Source organism: Neofelis nebulosa, chromosome 2 (genome assembly GCF_028018385.1).
Source record: "Neofelis nebulosa isolate mNeoNeb1 chromosome 2, mNeoNeb1.pri, whole genome shotgun sequence".
NCBI classification, from domain to species: Eukaryota; Metazoa; Chordata; class Mammalia; order Carnivora; family Felidae; genus Neofelis; species Neofelis nebulosa.
The window spans coordinates 194,640,518-194,656,337 of record NC_080783.1 but is presented as its reverse complement, the minus strand read 5'-3'; the positions used below and the strand labels follow the sequence as shown (position 1 = coordinate 194,656,337).

The following is a 15,820-nucleotide window of genomic DNA, read 5'->3' as shown; positions in this document are numbered from 1 at the left end:
GACTGGGGCGCCTGGGTGGCGCAGTCGGTTAAGCGTCCGACTTCAGCCAGGTCACGATCTCGCGGTCTGTGAGTTTGAGCCCTGCGTCAGGCTCTGGGCTGATGGCTCGGAGCCTGGAGCCTGTTTCCAATTCTGTGTGTCTCCCTCTCTCTCTGCCCCTTCCCCGTTCATGCTCTGTCTCTCTCTGTCCCAAAAATAAATAAAAAACGTTGAAAAAAAAAAATTTAAAAAAAAAAAAAAAAAAAGAAGAGCATGAGACTTTTGATCTTTGGGTCATGAGTTTGAGACCAACATTGACTGTAGAGACTGCTTAAACAAGTAAATGAATAAACTTTTTTTTTCTTTTTTTTTCTTTTTTTTTTTTTTAATTTTTTTTTAATGTTTATTTATTTTTGAGACAGAGCATGAATGGGGGAGGGTCAGAGAGAGAGGGAGACACAGAATCGGAAGCAGGCTCCAGGCTCCGAGCTGTCAGCACAGAGCCCGACGCGGGGCTCGAACTCACGGACCGTGAGATCATGACCTGAGCTGAAGTCGGACGCTTAACCAACTGAGCCACCCAGGCACCCCTGAATAAACTTTTTAAAAATGGCTGTACCATTTTGTATTCCCACAGCAACGAATAAAAGTTCCTATTGTGTACTAAATCCTCTTCAGTATTTAGTATTGTCAATTTTTTAATATTTTAGCCATTCTAATTTGTAGTGTATCTTACTGTTGTTTTAATTTTCAATTCCTTAGTGACACATAATGTTGAGAATCTTTTCACGTGCTTACTTGCCATCTACATATCTTCTTCTTTTTTTTTAATATGAATTTATTGTCTAATTTGTTTCCATACAACACCCAGTGCTCATCCCAACAGGTGCCCTCCTCAATGCCCATCACCCACTTCCCCCTCCCTCCCACCTCCCATCAACCCCCAGTTTATTCTCAGTTTTTAAGAGTCTCTTATGGTTTGGATCTCTCCCTCTCTAACTTTTTTTTTCCTTCCCCTCCCCCATGGTCTTCTGTTAAGTTTCTCAGGATCCACATAAGAGTGAAAACATATGGTATCTGTCTCTGTATGACTCATTTCACTTAGCATAACACTCTCCAGTTCCATCCACCTTCCTACAAAAAGCCATATTTCATTCTTTCTCATTGCCACATAGTATTCCATTGTGTATATAAACCACAATTTCTTTATCCATTCATCAGTTGATGGACCTTTAGGCTCTTTCCGTAATTTGGCTATTGTTGAAAGTGCTGCTATAAACATTGGGGTACAAGTGCCCCTATGCATCAGTACTCCTGTATCCCTTGAGTAAATTCCTAGCAGTGCTATTGCTGGATCATAGGGTAGATCTATTTTTAATTTTTTGAGGAACCTCCACACTGTTTTCCAAAGTGGCTGCATCAGTTTGCATTCCCACGAACAGTGCAAGAGGGTTCCCATTTCTCCACATCCTTGCCAGCATCTATAGTCTCCTGATTTGTTCATTTTAGCCACTCTGACTTGGCATGAGGTGGTATCTCAGTGTGGTTTTGATTTGTGGTTTTGATTTCCCTGATGAAGAGTGACGTTGAGCATCTGTATATCTTTTTTAGTGACATGTCTATTCCAGCCTTTCACCCACTTTTAAGTTGTTTTCTTATTTTTCAGTTCTAAGAGTTCTTGTATATTTTGGTTTCAAGTTCTTTATCATATATGTATTTTGCATTTACTTTCTTCCAGTCTGGCCTGTCTTTTCATCCTCTTAACAGTTTCTAGGGGTGCCTGGGTGGCTCTGTTGATTAAGGGTCTAACTTCGGCTCCAGTCATGATCTCACAGTTCATGAGTTCAAGCCCCACATCGGGCTGTCAACATGGAGCCCATCTCAGATCCTCTGTCTCCCCCTCTCTGCCCTTTCCCTGCTCATGCTCGCACTCACGCTCTCTCTGTCTCAAAAATAAACATTTAAAAAAAGAGTTTCTAATGTTAATAAAGACTAAAAGTCTCTAATGTTAATAAAGTCCAACTCATTAATTTTTCTTTCACAGATCATGTTTTCGGGGTTATAATTAGAGCTTGTTGCAGGGCCACCTGGGTGGCTCAGATGGTTGAGCGTCTGACTTCAGCTCAGGTCATGATCTCATAGCTCATGAATACAAGCTCCGTGTCGGGCTTTGTGCTGACAGCTCAGAGCCTGGAGCCTGCTTCAGATTCTGTGTGTGTGTGTGTGTGTGTGTCTCTCTCTCTGCCCCAACCCACTCGCATTCTGTCTCTGTCTCTCTCAAAAATAAATAAAAAGTAAAAAAAAAAAAAAATTAGAACCTTGTTACCAAGCCCAGGGTCACATGAGATTTCTTCTATGTTACTTTCTAGTAGTTTTATAGTTTTTTTTATATATATAGGTTTATAACTCATTTTGAGTTAATTTCCGTGAAAGATGTACTGTCTGTTACTAGATTCAATTTTTTGCATGTCACTATCCAGTTCTTCCAGTTCTATTTGTTGGAAGGACTATCTTTCTCCATTAAGTTGCCTTTGCTACTTTGTCAAAGATTGATTAACTATATTTGTGTGTCTATTTCTGGGCTTTTTATTTTGTTCCATTGGTCTATATGTCTGTTTATTTGCTAACATCACAGTCTTGATACTAATGTAAGTCTTAATGTCAGGTAGTGTCAGTTCTCTGACTTTGTTCTTCTTCACTATTGTGTTAGCTATTCTAAATCTTTTGCCTCTCTGTATAACCTTTAGAATCTGTTTGCAATATCCACAAAATAATTTGCTGAGATTTTTATTAGGATTACATTGAGTCTATTAATCAGGCTGGAAAGAATTGACATCTTAAGAATGTTAAGTATTCCCATCCTTGAAGACGTACTGTCTCTCTGTTTAGAGCTTCTTTGACTTTTTATCAGAATTTTACAATTTTGTATAGATCCTGTACACATTTTGTTAGATTTATACCCAAGTGTATCTTTTTTTTTTCTTTTGATACTAATGTGAATGGTAATTGTGTTTTTCATTTTCAATTTCAGTTGTTCATTTTTGGCATTTAGGAAAGCAGGTGACTTTTGTATATTTACTTTGTATCATGCAACCCTACTATAGTCACTTATTAGTTCCAGGAGGGGTTTCTTTCATTCTTTGGGATTTTCTACCAAGACAGTCATGTATCCTGTGAGCAGTTTTATTTCTTCCTTTCTAGTCTGTATACTTTTAATGTAATATACACATATTTTGGGATTTCCCAGCTATCTTTCTGTTACTGATTTCTAGTTTAATTTGGCTGTGGTCTGAGACCATATTTAGTATGATTTCTGTTCTTTTAAATTTGCTAAGTTATGTTTTTGGACCAGAATGAGGTCTGTCTTACTGAATGTTGTATAAGTTTGAGAAGAATGTATATTCTTGCTGTTATTTTTTTTTTCAACGTTTTTTATTTATTTTTGGGACAGAGAGAGACAGAGCATGAACGGGGGAGGGGCAGAGAGAGAGGGAGACACAGAATCGGAAACAGGCTCCAGGCTCCGAGCCATCAGCCCAGAGCCTGACGCGGGGCTCGAACTCACGGACCGTGAGATCGTGACCTGGCTGAAGTCGGACGCTTAACCGACTGCGCCACCCAGGCGCCCCTATTCTTGCTGTTATTAAGTGAAGTATTTTATAAATGTCTTTTAACTGCAGTTATTTAATGATGCTGTTCAAGTCTACTGTATTTGCTTCTTTTATAGCAGCTGCACCATTTTGCATTCCTACCAGTAACGCACAAGGGTTCCAGTTTTCCACATCCCAGCAATACTTGTCATTTTCTTTTCTTTTTTTTTTTTTTTTTTTCCTTTTTGGTAATAACCATCCTAGTGGGTATGAAGTGGTATCATGTTGTGGTTTTGATTTGCATTTCCCTAATAATTAGTGATGTGGAGCACCTTTTAATGTGACTATTAGCCGTTTGTACATCTTCAAAGACATTGTGTATTTAGAGCCTCACACAGTACTAACATGTATTAGGTGCACATTAAATATTTGTTGAGTGAATGAATAAACCTTTTTGGAGAGCAATTTATCAGTATCTACAAAAATGTTAAATATATATACCTCTGACCCCTCAATTCTATTTGTAGAAATGTATCCTGAAGCTGTAGTTACATAACCAAACAAAAATAAATGTACAGGGATATTATTTGTGTAGCTTTGTTTGAAATAATGAGAACCTGGAACAAGCTATAAACATATCTGTGTATGACTGGTTAGCTTCTTTATGACATTTAAAAACAGACTGTTATTATTAGAAATAATAGCAATTTATATATTAAGATTCAGAATATACTACATTATTAAATGAAAATGCCAGTTTGCAAAATAGAATGCAGGTTTGCTTTTAAAATAAATTTATTTATTTATTTATTTATTTATTTATCTATTTATTTATTTATTTATTTCCGTGTGTGGGGCACCTGAGTGGCTCAGTTGGTTAAGCATCTGGCCCTTGATTTCGGCTCTGGTCATGATCTCACGGTTGGTGATTTCTAGCCTTGCATCGGGATCTGTGCTGACAGCTCAGGGCCCTCTTTGGATTCTCTCTCCTCTGTCTCTGCCCTGCTCTCTTTCTCTCTCTCTCTCAAAATAAACATTAAAAAGAAAAGTTTTCCATGTGTTTTATAAAAAAGAAGGTGTGTATACTGAACTCTTTATGGTTGTCATAATGGCAAAGAGAAGGAAAGTTACAGGGACCTTTTATTCTTTACATTGTAAAGACTTTTTATTTTATTTTTTTTAATGTTTATTTATTTTGAAAGAAGGAGCATACATGGGAGAGTTGGGGGGGGCAGGTACAAAAAGAGAGACAGAGAGAGTCCTAAGTGGGCTCTGGCAGCACAGAGCCTGACTCAAGGCTTGAACTCACGAACCATGAGATCATAACCTGAGCCAAGACCAAGAATCATACACTTAATTAACCAACTAAGCCGCCAAGATGCCCCATACACTGTAAAGACTAATTTTAAGTTAAAAGTTGCAAAATAAGATTGAATGCTGTAACTATACTATAAGTATAACTGCATTAAAATAATATAAATGAGAAAATCACTGGAAGAAAGTACAATAAAATGCTAACAAGGGATTATGTGTGATATTTTTCTTTCTGGATTTTCAGTTATTATGGTTATATTATTTTTATGATGACAAAAATATACTTTGTTACATAAAGAAGAAAACAAATGGGAAAATTATCACTAAATATTTAAGCTAATCTTCAAGGCAGTATACTTTAAATTATAACAGCATTGTTTTAGTATTGTTATAATTTTTAGAGTCCTGTAATCCAGTGATGTATAGCTTAGTTTTCAGTGAAGCTTGACCTTTTTTCTAACTGGAGGTATTTGTATTTGTTCCATAGCGGAAGTGAAACGTGTAGGAGATACACTTTTGGGTATGGCTACGCAGTGTGTCCAAGTCAAGAATGTAATAAAAACATCCCCTCAAACTCTCTCAAACTTGTGCCTAAAGATAAATGTTAAACTCGGAGGGATCAATAATATTCTTGTACCTCATCAAAGGTAAGATAAGCTAATCAATTAAATGTTAATTACTTTTCATCTTAATTTTTCTATATATCACTATATCTAAAATCAGTGTAAGAGACATTTTTGATGATTCCTGCTATGGGAGATAAGTAGACATTTTAGCAAAAAAATTTAAGGCAAGATTAAGAGATTCCCTTGTGAAAAATCCCCTTTCAACTCCATTTTTATTTAGTATATACAAATAACCTCTTGCCCAGTTAGAAAGTATTTGAGAACTTTACGTATTTCTCACTGGAGAGCTCAACTTGAAGAATTTTCTCGTTATTTGATAGTCCTCTTTAATCTGGTATTATGAGGCTGCTCACTCAACTTAGAAAGTAAGGGAAGAATGGAGGGTCTTGGGTGGGGCATGTCAGTTAAGTGAATCATTTAAGTGAGCCTTGTCAACCTCTGCTACCTTCAGTAGGACAACAGATGTTACTGTCAAATTGTTATCATGTCTAAGAGCTCTTAGGAAGAATGACATAATGACCTAGAAACAGGTGCTGGGCAAGAGACTGAGAATTGAACAACAGGTTTCCTTTTAATAGTTGAAACAACTGAGGCTTTAAAAAAATATCTGGACTAGAATGCACCACAGATAAGCATTAGAATAAGGATAGACCCATGTGTGTTTGGCACAAAAGCCCTTTTTGTTTTCTGTTTTTCCATGCTGTCTGTTAAATAGATGAGAATCATAAATGAGATGGGTATAGAATTCTGTCAAGTGCACCAACTAAGAGACAATCATTTGAATCTTAAAGGACATAATTGTTGGTTTTCTTTAATGTTTATCTTTTTTGAGAGAGAACACAAGCAGGAGAGAGAGGGAGAATTCCAAGCAGGCTCCGCACTGTCAGCACAGAGTGTTATGAGGGGCTCTGTCTCATGAACCATGAGATCATGACCTGAGCCGAGATAAGGAATTAGATGCTTAACTGACTGAGCCACCCAGGCACCCCATAAAGGATATAGTTTTTTAAATAAAATGACTGACCAACTACTTTATGACTGTTAAGTATTTATACTTTTGGCCACAGGAAGGGGAGTAGTAGATTCCTGTAATCCTTTTCAGTGAAAAGGTTAATGATTCTTTTTCTCCTTGAGAGATTACATAGTTTAAATGTAAATAGATTACAGAAAGATTGATACAAACTGGGATTAATATGAGGCAGTTTATCATTTTATGCCTCTTATGAAGAATGCCTGCCCTTTGCAACCACCAGCACCAATGTTTAAGGCAGAAAATTGCTCTGAATAGGACATTGGATAGACCTATTGTGATAGCTTTTACTTCATTGAGTCAGGGATTCATGAATGAAGAGAATAAAACAGTAATTCAGGCCTTTGACGCTGTCTGTGTAAGACCTCCTCTGTGCTGTGTCAGCAACGTGTATTTGTGTGGCAGTAGTATGAACAGATAAATGCATTATGAAAAAATGAATTATCTAACTCTTTTAAAAAATGTGTTTAAGACCTTCTGTGTTCCAGCAACCCGTGATCTTTTTGGGAGCAGATGTCACTCATCCACCAGCTGGTGATGGGAAGAAGCCTTCTATTGCTGCTGTGAGTGTTATTAGGTTTATCTTGTCTAAAGTTTAAAGGATCAACATTTTGGTTTCAGCTTTTTGAATTTTAATGACATTTTTTCTTTGAAACCAATTTTTATAAATATATATATCTAGAACCAATTTTCAAATAGTCTTTGGATTTTTTTTAAAGGATGATCATTCCCTTGGGGCACCTGGGTAGCACAGTTAATCTTCCGACTTCGGCTCAGGTCATGATCTTGCAGTTTGTGAGTTTGAGCCTCACATTGGGCTCTGCCAACAGCTCAGAGCCTGGAGCCTGCTTCGAATTCTCCCTCTCTCTGCCCTTCCCCTGCTTACTCTCTGCCTCTCTCTCAAAAAATGAATAAACATTTTAAAATTAAAAAAAAAAAAGGTTATTCTCTGGTTTGGGGGCTACAAGTTACATATATTTATTAAATCAAGCTTATTAGTTGTATTACTCAAGTCTTTTGTTTCCTACTTTAATTTACCTATTTGACCTCTCTATTGATTATATCTTTTCAGTTAGTTTTTATTTAAAGAGTTTATGTATTTCAGTAGTGTCTTTGCATTTTTTCAATGTAAAATTCTTCTACCTTTGTCCAGTCTAATACTTTGCACCTGAATTCTTTGTTTTAATACTACCGTTCCTACTTTTAACATTTGCCTTTTTTTTTTTTAATGTTTATTTATTTTTGAGAGCGCACCAGAAGGGGAGGGACATAAAGAGAGGGAGACACAGAATCTGAAGCAGGCTCCAGGGTCTGAGTGGTCAGCACAGAACCCAACATGGGGCTCGAACTCACGGACCGCAAGATCATGACCTGAGCTGAAGTCTGTCGCTTAACTGACTGAGCCACCCAGACACCCAACATTTGCCTTTTATGTCTCTGCCCACCTCTGTGTTTGTAAAGTTTCGTCAGTTCTTTTAAGTGTAGTTCTTATAAACTTCAGAAAGCCAGATAATATTTTACCCACCTTGAAATTCCTTGATTTTTAACAAATACCAACATTTTGAAAATGTCAACATATTTTATCCATACTTGATAAATTTCACAAATTAAACTGTAAAATGTTTTACATATGTTTTCTGTTACCTTTATAATAAACTTTACATAAATCTTAAGTTACAACAACCTGGTACATTTTATTTGTCCATGTAAATGATAGTAATGTTAAAATTCTTACTTAAGATTCCAAAGCTATTTTTATTAGTGAAGGAAATTTGCTTTTATCTGTTAGTAATTTTATTGCTTTTTATTCTTATAGTTACGCATGAATTGTCATTTCAGATGTCCTAGAGGTAGTATTGAGCCACTTCCGATATTCATAAAAATGCTCTTATAGAAGATGAAATTATTTTTTCAAAAAAAATTCAAAAGACTTACTTTGAATTTGCTATCTTGGGGTCATTTTCCAAGAAAATTTAAGCCTAGCTTAAATTTTGGACTTCTGGGTAGTCATTGTCCTTTTCTACTAAATCCATTTCTGCCAAATATCCATTTTCTTTTATTATTATCAGAGGTCTTATAAATAGAATTTATTAATTAATTCTTTTTGCTATATGGCTTCTATTCCCAAGAACTTAAAGACCAGTGTGAAAAACAAATGTAAGTAATAAATGCCACATAGTATAATAGATACTACTTTAATAGCAATATAAATTAAAATTTAGATCACAAAAACCTGGTGTGTTGAGAACGTTGAGCAATGTAGGAAATTGGAATGCAGTATAGCAGATGTGAGGCTAGTAAGCTTTTGTGTGGCTTTTTGTGCCATACACAAAGGGGTATAGATTTACTTGTTAGTAATGAGATACCATTAAGAGGAACGAAATGGCTAGAGTTCTTTTTTTTTTAACCTATAGATGATAAAGTAGATAAAATCCTGTGTACATAGTAGACAAGTTCTAGTTCATTTCTTTAAAAACTCTTGATTATTTTCTAGTCTGACCTAACACAGAAGAGAAACATAAGAATTTTCCATATTTTGGTTTCAAGTAATAAGGCATTAAATTACTGACAGGAAGTTAGGCGCTCTTTTGAAGTACTATTTTTTATTATTTTTAATTGAAGTATAATTGACCCGTAATTGCAACATAATGATTTGATATATGTATATATTGTAAAAAGATGTGTACAGTAAGTCTAACATCTGTCACCATGCATAGTTACAAAATTTTTTTCTTGTAATGAGAACTTTTCAGATTTACTCTCTTAACAACTTTCAAATATTCAATACAGTGTTATTAATGATAGTCATCATCATACTGCATGCTATACAGTACCTCTCAATGACAGAATTTATTTTATAACTAGAAATTTGTATCTTTGAACCCCCTTCCCCATTTCATCCATCACCCACCCCCTGCCTCCGGCAACTAACAATCCAGTCACTACATCTATGAGCTTGGTTGCTTTTGTTTTATTTTGTTATGTTTTGCTTTACTCCACATAGAAGTGAGATCATGTGGTATTTGTCTTTCTCTCTCTGACTTTTTTGACCTGTATAATGTCTTCAAAGTTCACCCATATTTGCACAAATGGCAAGATTTCATCCTTATTTATTTATGGCTGAGTAATATAATATTCCATTGTTTATATATGCTACATTTTTTAATGCTTTCATCCATTTATGGACACTTACATTGTTTCCACATCTTGACTACATGTACAGTGAACATGGGGTTACAGAGTTCCATTTTTGAAATATGGCTTTGATATAGATCCTACACTGGAAGAAAGAGAAGCTGGAGGCAGAGTGACCAGCTGGGTCTCAGACTCAGCCCTGATTAGAATGATGTGTAGACATGGGGTGCCTGGGTGGCTTAGTCGGTTGAGCGTCTGACTTCAGCTTGGGTCACGATCTCGCGGTCCGTGAGTTCGAGCCCCGCGTCGGGCTCTGGGCTGATGGCTCAGAGCCTGGAGCCTGCTTCCGATTCTGTGTCTCCCTCTCTCTCTGCCCCTCCCCCGTTCATGCTCTGTCTGTCTCTGTCCCAAAAATAAATAAACGTTAAAAAAAAAATTTTTTTTTTTAAAAGAATGATGTGTAGACATTTAAAAAATATTTGGGTTCCAGGGGCACCTGGGTGGCTCAGTCAGTTAAGCGTCTCACTCTTGATTTTGGCTTAGGTCATGATCTCATGATTCACGGGTTTGAGCCCTGCGCTAGCAGCACGGAGCCTGCTTATAATTCTCTCTCTTTCTCTCTCTCTCTCTCTCCCTCTTTCCCCCCCCCACCCCTCCCCCGCTCATGCATGCTTTCTCTCAAAATAAACATTTTTTTTTAAATATTTGAGTTCCAGAGATTATGCTTCAGTAGGTCTGTGAGTAAAAGATATAAAGAAAAATGAAGCGTTTGAATGGGGCTTCTTTATTACTTACCTCCTTTCTCTTCTTCTCTTTAAGAATGTCTTTTTGTCTCTCTTTCCTTACTAATCTTTATATATACCAACAACATCTATAAATTAGAATCTTGTTAAATGTAAAGTGCAGGGGTGCATGGTTGGCTCAGTCAGTGGAGCATGTGCCTCTTTTTTTTCTTTTTTAAGTTTATTTATTTATTTTGAAAGAGAGAGTGCGTTCGCATGGGCAAATGGGGGAGTGAAAGGGAGGAGGGTAGAGGGAGAGAATCCCAAGCAGGCTCCACACTGTCAGTGAGGAGCCAGATGTGGGGCTCAAACTCATGAACTGCAAGATCATGACCTGAGCCAAAGTTGGACACTTAACTGACTGAGCCACCCAGGGCCCCTGAGCATGCTAATCTTGATCTCAGTGTTGTGAGTTTGAGCCCCGCTTTGGGTGTAGAGTTTAAAACTAAAAACAGGGGCGCCTGGGTGGCTCAGTCCGTTGAGCGACCGACTTCAGCTCGGGTCATGATCTCACGGTTTGTGAGTTCGAGCCCCGCATCAGGCTCTGTGCTGACAGCTCAGAGCCTGGAGCCTGCTTCGGATTCTGTGTCTCCCTCCCTTCTGCCCCACCCCCATCCCCGACACTCTGTCTCTCTCTCCTTCAAAAATAAACAAACATTAAAAAAATTTTAATAAATAAAACTAAAAACATATTTTTTTAATTTTTTAATATTTTATTCTTCAGAGAGAGACAGAGACAGAGCATGAGTGAGGGAGGGGCAGAACAAGAGAGGGACACAGAATCTGAAGCAGACTCCAGTTTCTGAGCTGTTAGCACACAGCGTGATACGGAGCTCAAACTCATGAATCTTGAGATCATGACCCTAGCCGAAGTTGGACGCTCAACCAAATGAGCGCCCTGATTTTTTTTTTTAATATAAAGTTCAACCTACTCATAGGAAAATAGTTTTGTTTTTGAAGATTTTATTTTTAAGTAATCTCTGTACCCAATGTGGGGTTCAAACTCACAACCTTGAGATCAAGAGTCATATACATTCTACCAACTGAGCCAGCCAAGTACCCCAGAAAATAGTTTTTGACCCTATACTGGATCTTTTATTCTCTTCTTCACTGGGAATTATCAATTTTTTATTACTTTGAAAATGAACAGTAATAATATTATAGTAAACTACAAATTTAAATGAAATCCATGTGCTTATTTTCAGTTTTTTTTATTGTAAAACTCATAATCATGGAGTTTTGATTGTCTTAATTTCTATTTTTCTTTCCTTTTTCCAACCTAGGTTGTAGGTAGTATGGATGCCCACCCAAGCAGATACTGTGCCACAGTAAGAGTTCAGAGACCCCGACAGGAGATCATCCAGGACTTGGCTTCCATGGTTCGAGAACTTCTCATTCAATTTTATAAGTCAACTCGGTTCAAACCTACTCGTATCATCTTTTATCGGGATGGTGTTTCAGAGGGACAGTTTAGGCAGGTTGGTTGCCTGGGATCTCATCATTCTGTGGTTAAATCAGATACTGTGTTTATAATATGGTATCTAGTTCTAAAGTTAGAAGCCTTAATTAGGTTGAAAATTCTCAAAAGTCAAAATCTGATGGTTCCTTAGATTTTCCCTTCTAAAAAGCTTACTATGGATGTGTAAGCCTTGATTGCTAACATCATTCTCTGATAATAGTTTAAATGGAATAAAGAAGTGTATTTAACTGTAAGGTGATAAGATTAAGAAGTCCTGAAACTAAATTATGATCTTAGTTTGAAGCATATATAAGAGAACAACTGACTATATCAAATGTTTCCATTTCATCTCCTCTAGGTATTATATTATGAACTACTAGCAATTCGAGAAGCCTGCATCAGTTTGGAAAAAGACTATCAACCTGGAATAACCTACATTGTAGTTCAGAAGAGACATCACACTCGATTGTTTTGTGCTGATAGGACAGAAAGGGTAATTTTACATCTGTTGTAATGCTATAATAAGACAAACTTACCTCAGATAGCTCTTAACAGAGCTCATAGAACACTTAACAGAGGCTCTCTGCCAAGCAGAGGTCCCAATATATACTAGCAGATTTCAATTTAGCAGATTATGAGTATAAAAGCATCCAAATAGGTTGTTGCTTTTAATTTTCTAGAATTTCTGTTAACCAAGTTCTATTCTCCAAGTATTCAAAATCCTGTTAATGCTTTTTGTTATTGTGAAGAAATTCTTTGTTTTGTTTTGTTTTGTTTTGTTTTGTTTTGTTTTTTAAGGATAGGAGAATCTTTTTTTTTTTTTTTTAATTTTTTTTATTTATTTATTTTTTTTTATTTATTTTTTTTTTTTATTTATTTTTTTTTTGAGAGAGAGACCAAGAGACAGCATGAGCTAGGGAGGGGCAGAGAGAGGGGAGACACAGAATCTGAAGCAGACTCCAGGCTCTGAGCTGTCAGCACAGAGCCTGACACAGGGCTTGAACTCATGGACCATGAGATCATGACCTGAGCCAAAATCGGATGCTTAATCAACTGAGCCACCCAGGCGCCCCTGGGAGAAGCATTTTTTAAATTTTATTTATTATTACTTTTTTTTGAGAGAGAGAGAGCAGGGGAGGGGCAGAAAAAGAGGGAGAGAGAGAATCTTAAGCAGGGCTGAATCTCAATGACCAGAGGTCATGACTTGAGCCAAAATCAAGAGTCAGACTCTTAACTGACTGAGCCACCCAAGTGTCCTGAAGCTCATAGTTTTAAACTTGTTCTTTCTATTCCTATGTGTCTTAAATGTTCAGAGGGAATAAGGTACATTCATTTTTTAAAATAATCTTGTAAGAATTCGTTTTTTTAAAAGCTAGGGACTTGGGGCACCTGGGTGGCTCAGTTGGTTAAGCATCAACTTCGGCTCAGGTCGTGATCTCACAGTTCGTGGATTTGAGCCCCACATCGGGATGGGGCTCTGTGCTGACAGCTTGGAGCCTGGAGCCTGCTTTGAATTCTGTCTCTCCCTCTCTGCCCCTCCCCTGCTTGTGCGTGCTCAAACTAGATAGATAGGTTAGGTAGGTAGGTAGGTAGGTAGGTAGGTAGGTAGGTAGATAGATAGATAGATAGATAGATAGATAGATAGATAGATATTTTTAAAAAAACACCTAGGGACTTTCTAGAGTGATTAGTGGAAATTCATGTAAACCAACTTTTAAATAATGCTTCCTTTAAAATTCACAGAAGTTTTTTTGAGATTTTATTTTTTTAATGTCTATTTTTTTTTTAATGTTTATTTTGAGAGAGAGAGCGTGCACTACTGGGGAGGAGCAGAGAGAGAGAGAATCCCAAGCAGGCTCTGCACTGTCAACATGGAGCTAGACAGGGGCTCAATCTCACAAACCGGGAGATCGTGACTTGAGCCGAAACCAAGAGTCAGACACTTAACCGACTGAGTTTCCCAGGCACCCCAGAATGTCTCTCTCTCTCTTTTTTTTTTTTTGTTTTTTTTGTTCTTTTGATGTTTATTATTTTTGAGAGAAAGAGACGGCAAGCAGGGAAGGGGCAGAGAGAGAGGGAGACACAGAAATCAGAAGCAGGCTCCAGGCTCTGAGCTGTCAACAAAGAGCCCGATGCGGAGCTGGAACTCAAAGACCGTGGGATCATGACCTGAGCTGTAGTCGGCCGCCCAACTGACTGAGCCACCCAGGCGCCCCTCTTTTTTTTTTTTTTTAATGTTTATTTATATATTTAGAGAGAGAACACACACGTGCAAGCGGTGAAGGAGTGGGGAGAGAGGGAGAGAGAGAATCCCAAGCAGGCTCTGCAGAGCTTAATGCAGGGCTTGATTTCAAGAAGCACAAGATCATGACCTGAGCTGAAATCAAGAATAGGACACTTAATGACTGAACCACTGAGGCACTGCAAGATTTTATTTTTAAGTAATTTCTATACCCAATGTAGGTCTTGAACTCACTACCCCGAGATTAAGAATTTCATGCTCTACCAACTAAGCCAGCCAGGCACCCATTCACAGAATTCATTTTTATGTTTTGTAGTATGACTGTGTATTTTTATAATTAGAAAGAGGAGGAGGTGTAAATACCTAGGGAAATCTGTATTCTTGTCTGCATGAAGCATAGGCAAGTAACAGGCTTGCTGTCATTTCCATTGCTCTGTTCCCATCCTTCAAACTGTGGAGCAGAGAAATTTGAGAATTGCAAGTGTTAGTGTCTCCTTGGGGAAAGGGTTCAACAGAAAAGACTGAGAAGTGTATGCTGGGTTTGGTATATATTTTGTCTTTGGTTACACTCTCCATGTAACTTTGGGCAAGTAACTTAACGTCTCTGTGCCTGTTTCCATCCCAGCAAGGTTTGGGTGATATTAATTTCTTCCTTATTTGGGTTGTTAAAAGGATTAAATAAATAAAAATATGTAATATACCTAAAACAGTGCTTGGCACATACATGCTAAGCACACAATAAAGGTTGGCTAGTTGTAGAGTGGTGGTGATTGTGGTAATAATAGAGGAAAAGAAAAAAGAAAAATAATAGAGAAAAAGAAATAGTCATAGCAGACTAGGTATTTGTTATAGGTATTTGTTATAAATTTAACTCATTTAATCATCACAACACTATGAGGTATTTATTATTATTATCATTTTCCACAGAAGGAAACTGGGGCATATGAGGTTAAAGAACAAGATTTACAAGCCTAGTTGTTGGTAGAGCTAGGACTCAAATCAGGCACTCTGGCTCCAGAATGCTTATAATCACTGTTAACCTCTCTGATAGCAGTAGTGTTAGTTTTCTATTGTGGCCTCCAGTTGTTAAAGGCCTTTGACCCCAAATTTCTATGTAAATTTTTTTTGTGCCTGAAAAACCAAATGTTTCTTCAGAAGCAAGATTAGGAAAACCTAAGTTAGATTTAATGATTACTAGCATCTGATGTTTAGTCATGTTAGTCCTTCATTTGTCAGCTTCTCTTTCACCTTTGTTCTAAATACTATTACTAATAATAGATGAGAGGTAGTTAAAATACCATGCCCTAAATAGAACAACTAGAAACCGGTGAAGCTGTGATATGAACCCATTCTGCTGTCTCTGTAAGTAAAGTAAACCTTTTTATACGTGTTAATTTGATTAGTGTATTAAGAATAGGCATAATTTAGTTGGTTATGAACTGTTTTTTAAGAATAGGCATAATTTAGTTGATTATGAACTGTTTTCTTTGTTTTGTGCTTAGTATGAACTGTTTTCTTTGTTTTGTGCTTAGTGAAGGCTAAGCTACATAGCTATATAGCTACATAGTTATATATAACTCATGCTACTACCTGATAGTGGTCCCTGGCATGGAGAAAGAATGTCTGAGTCAGTAAAATAGTTTCTAATTTGCTAACCTTATAA

At 37.1% G+C, this 15,820-nt stretch overlaps 1 protein-coding gene across 4 annotated transcripts in view; it reads left to right on the top strand.

Moving 5' to 3' along the window:
• Positions 1 to 15,820, top strand: part of LOC131505037 (protein argonaute-3) — a 118,659-nt gene that overhangs the window by 91,028 nt on the left and 11,811 nt on the right. For 3 of the 4 annotated variants that reach the window (XM_058718087.1, XM_058718089.1, XM_058718090.1), the window contains 4 exons: positions 5,371 to 5,530; positions 7,012 to 7,102; positions 11,740 to 11,934; positions 12,274 to 12,408. In XM_058718087.1, coding sequence (XP_058574070.1) covers positions 5,371 to 5,530; positions 7,012 to 7,102; positions 11,740 to 11,934; positions 12,274 to 12,408 — 581 coding nt within the window. The remainder of the gene's footprint in view (positions 1 to 5,370; positions 5,531 to 7,011; positions 7,103 to 11,739; positions 11,935 to 12,273; positions 12,409 to 15,820) is intronic. The other variant, XM_058718088.1, reaches the window with a different exon arrangement.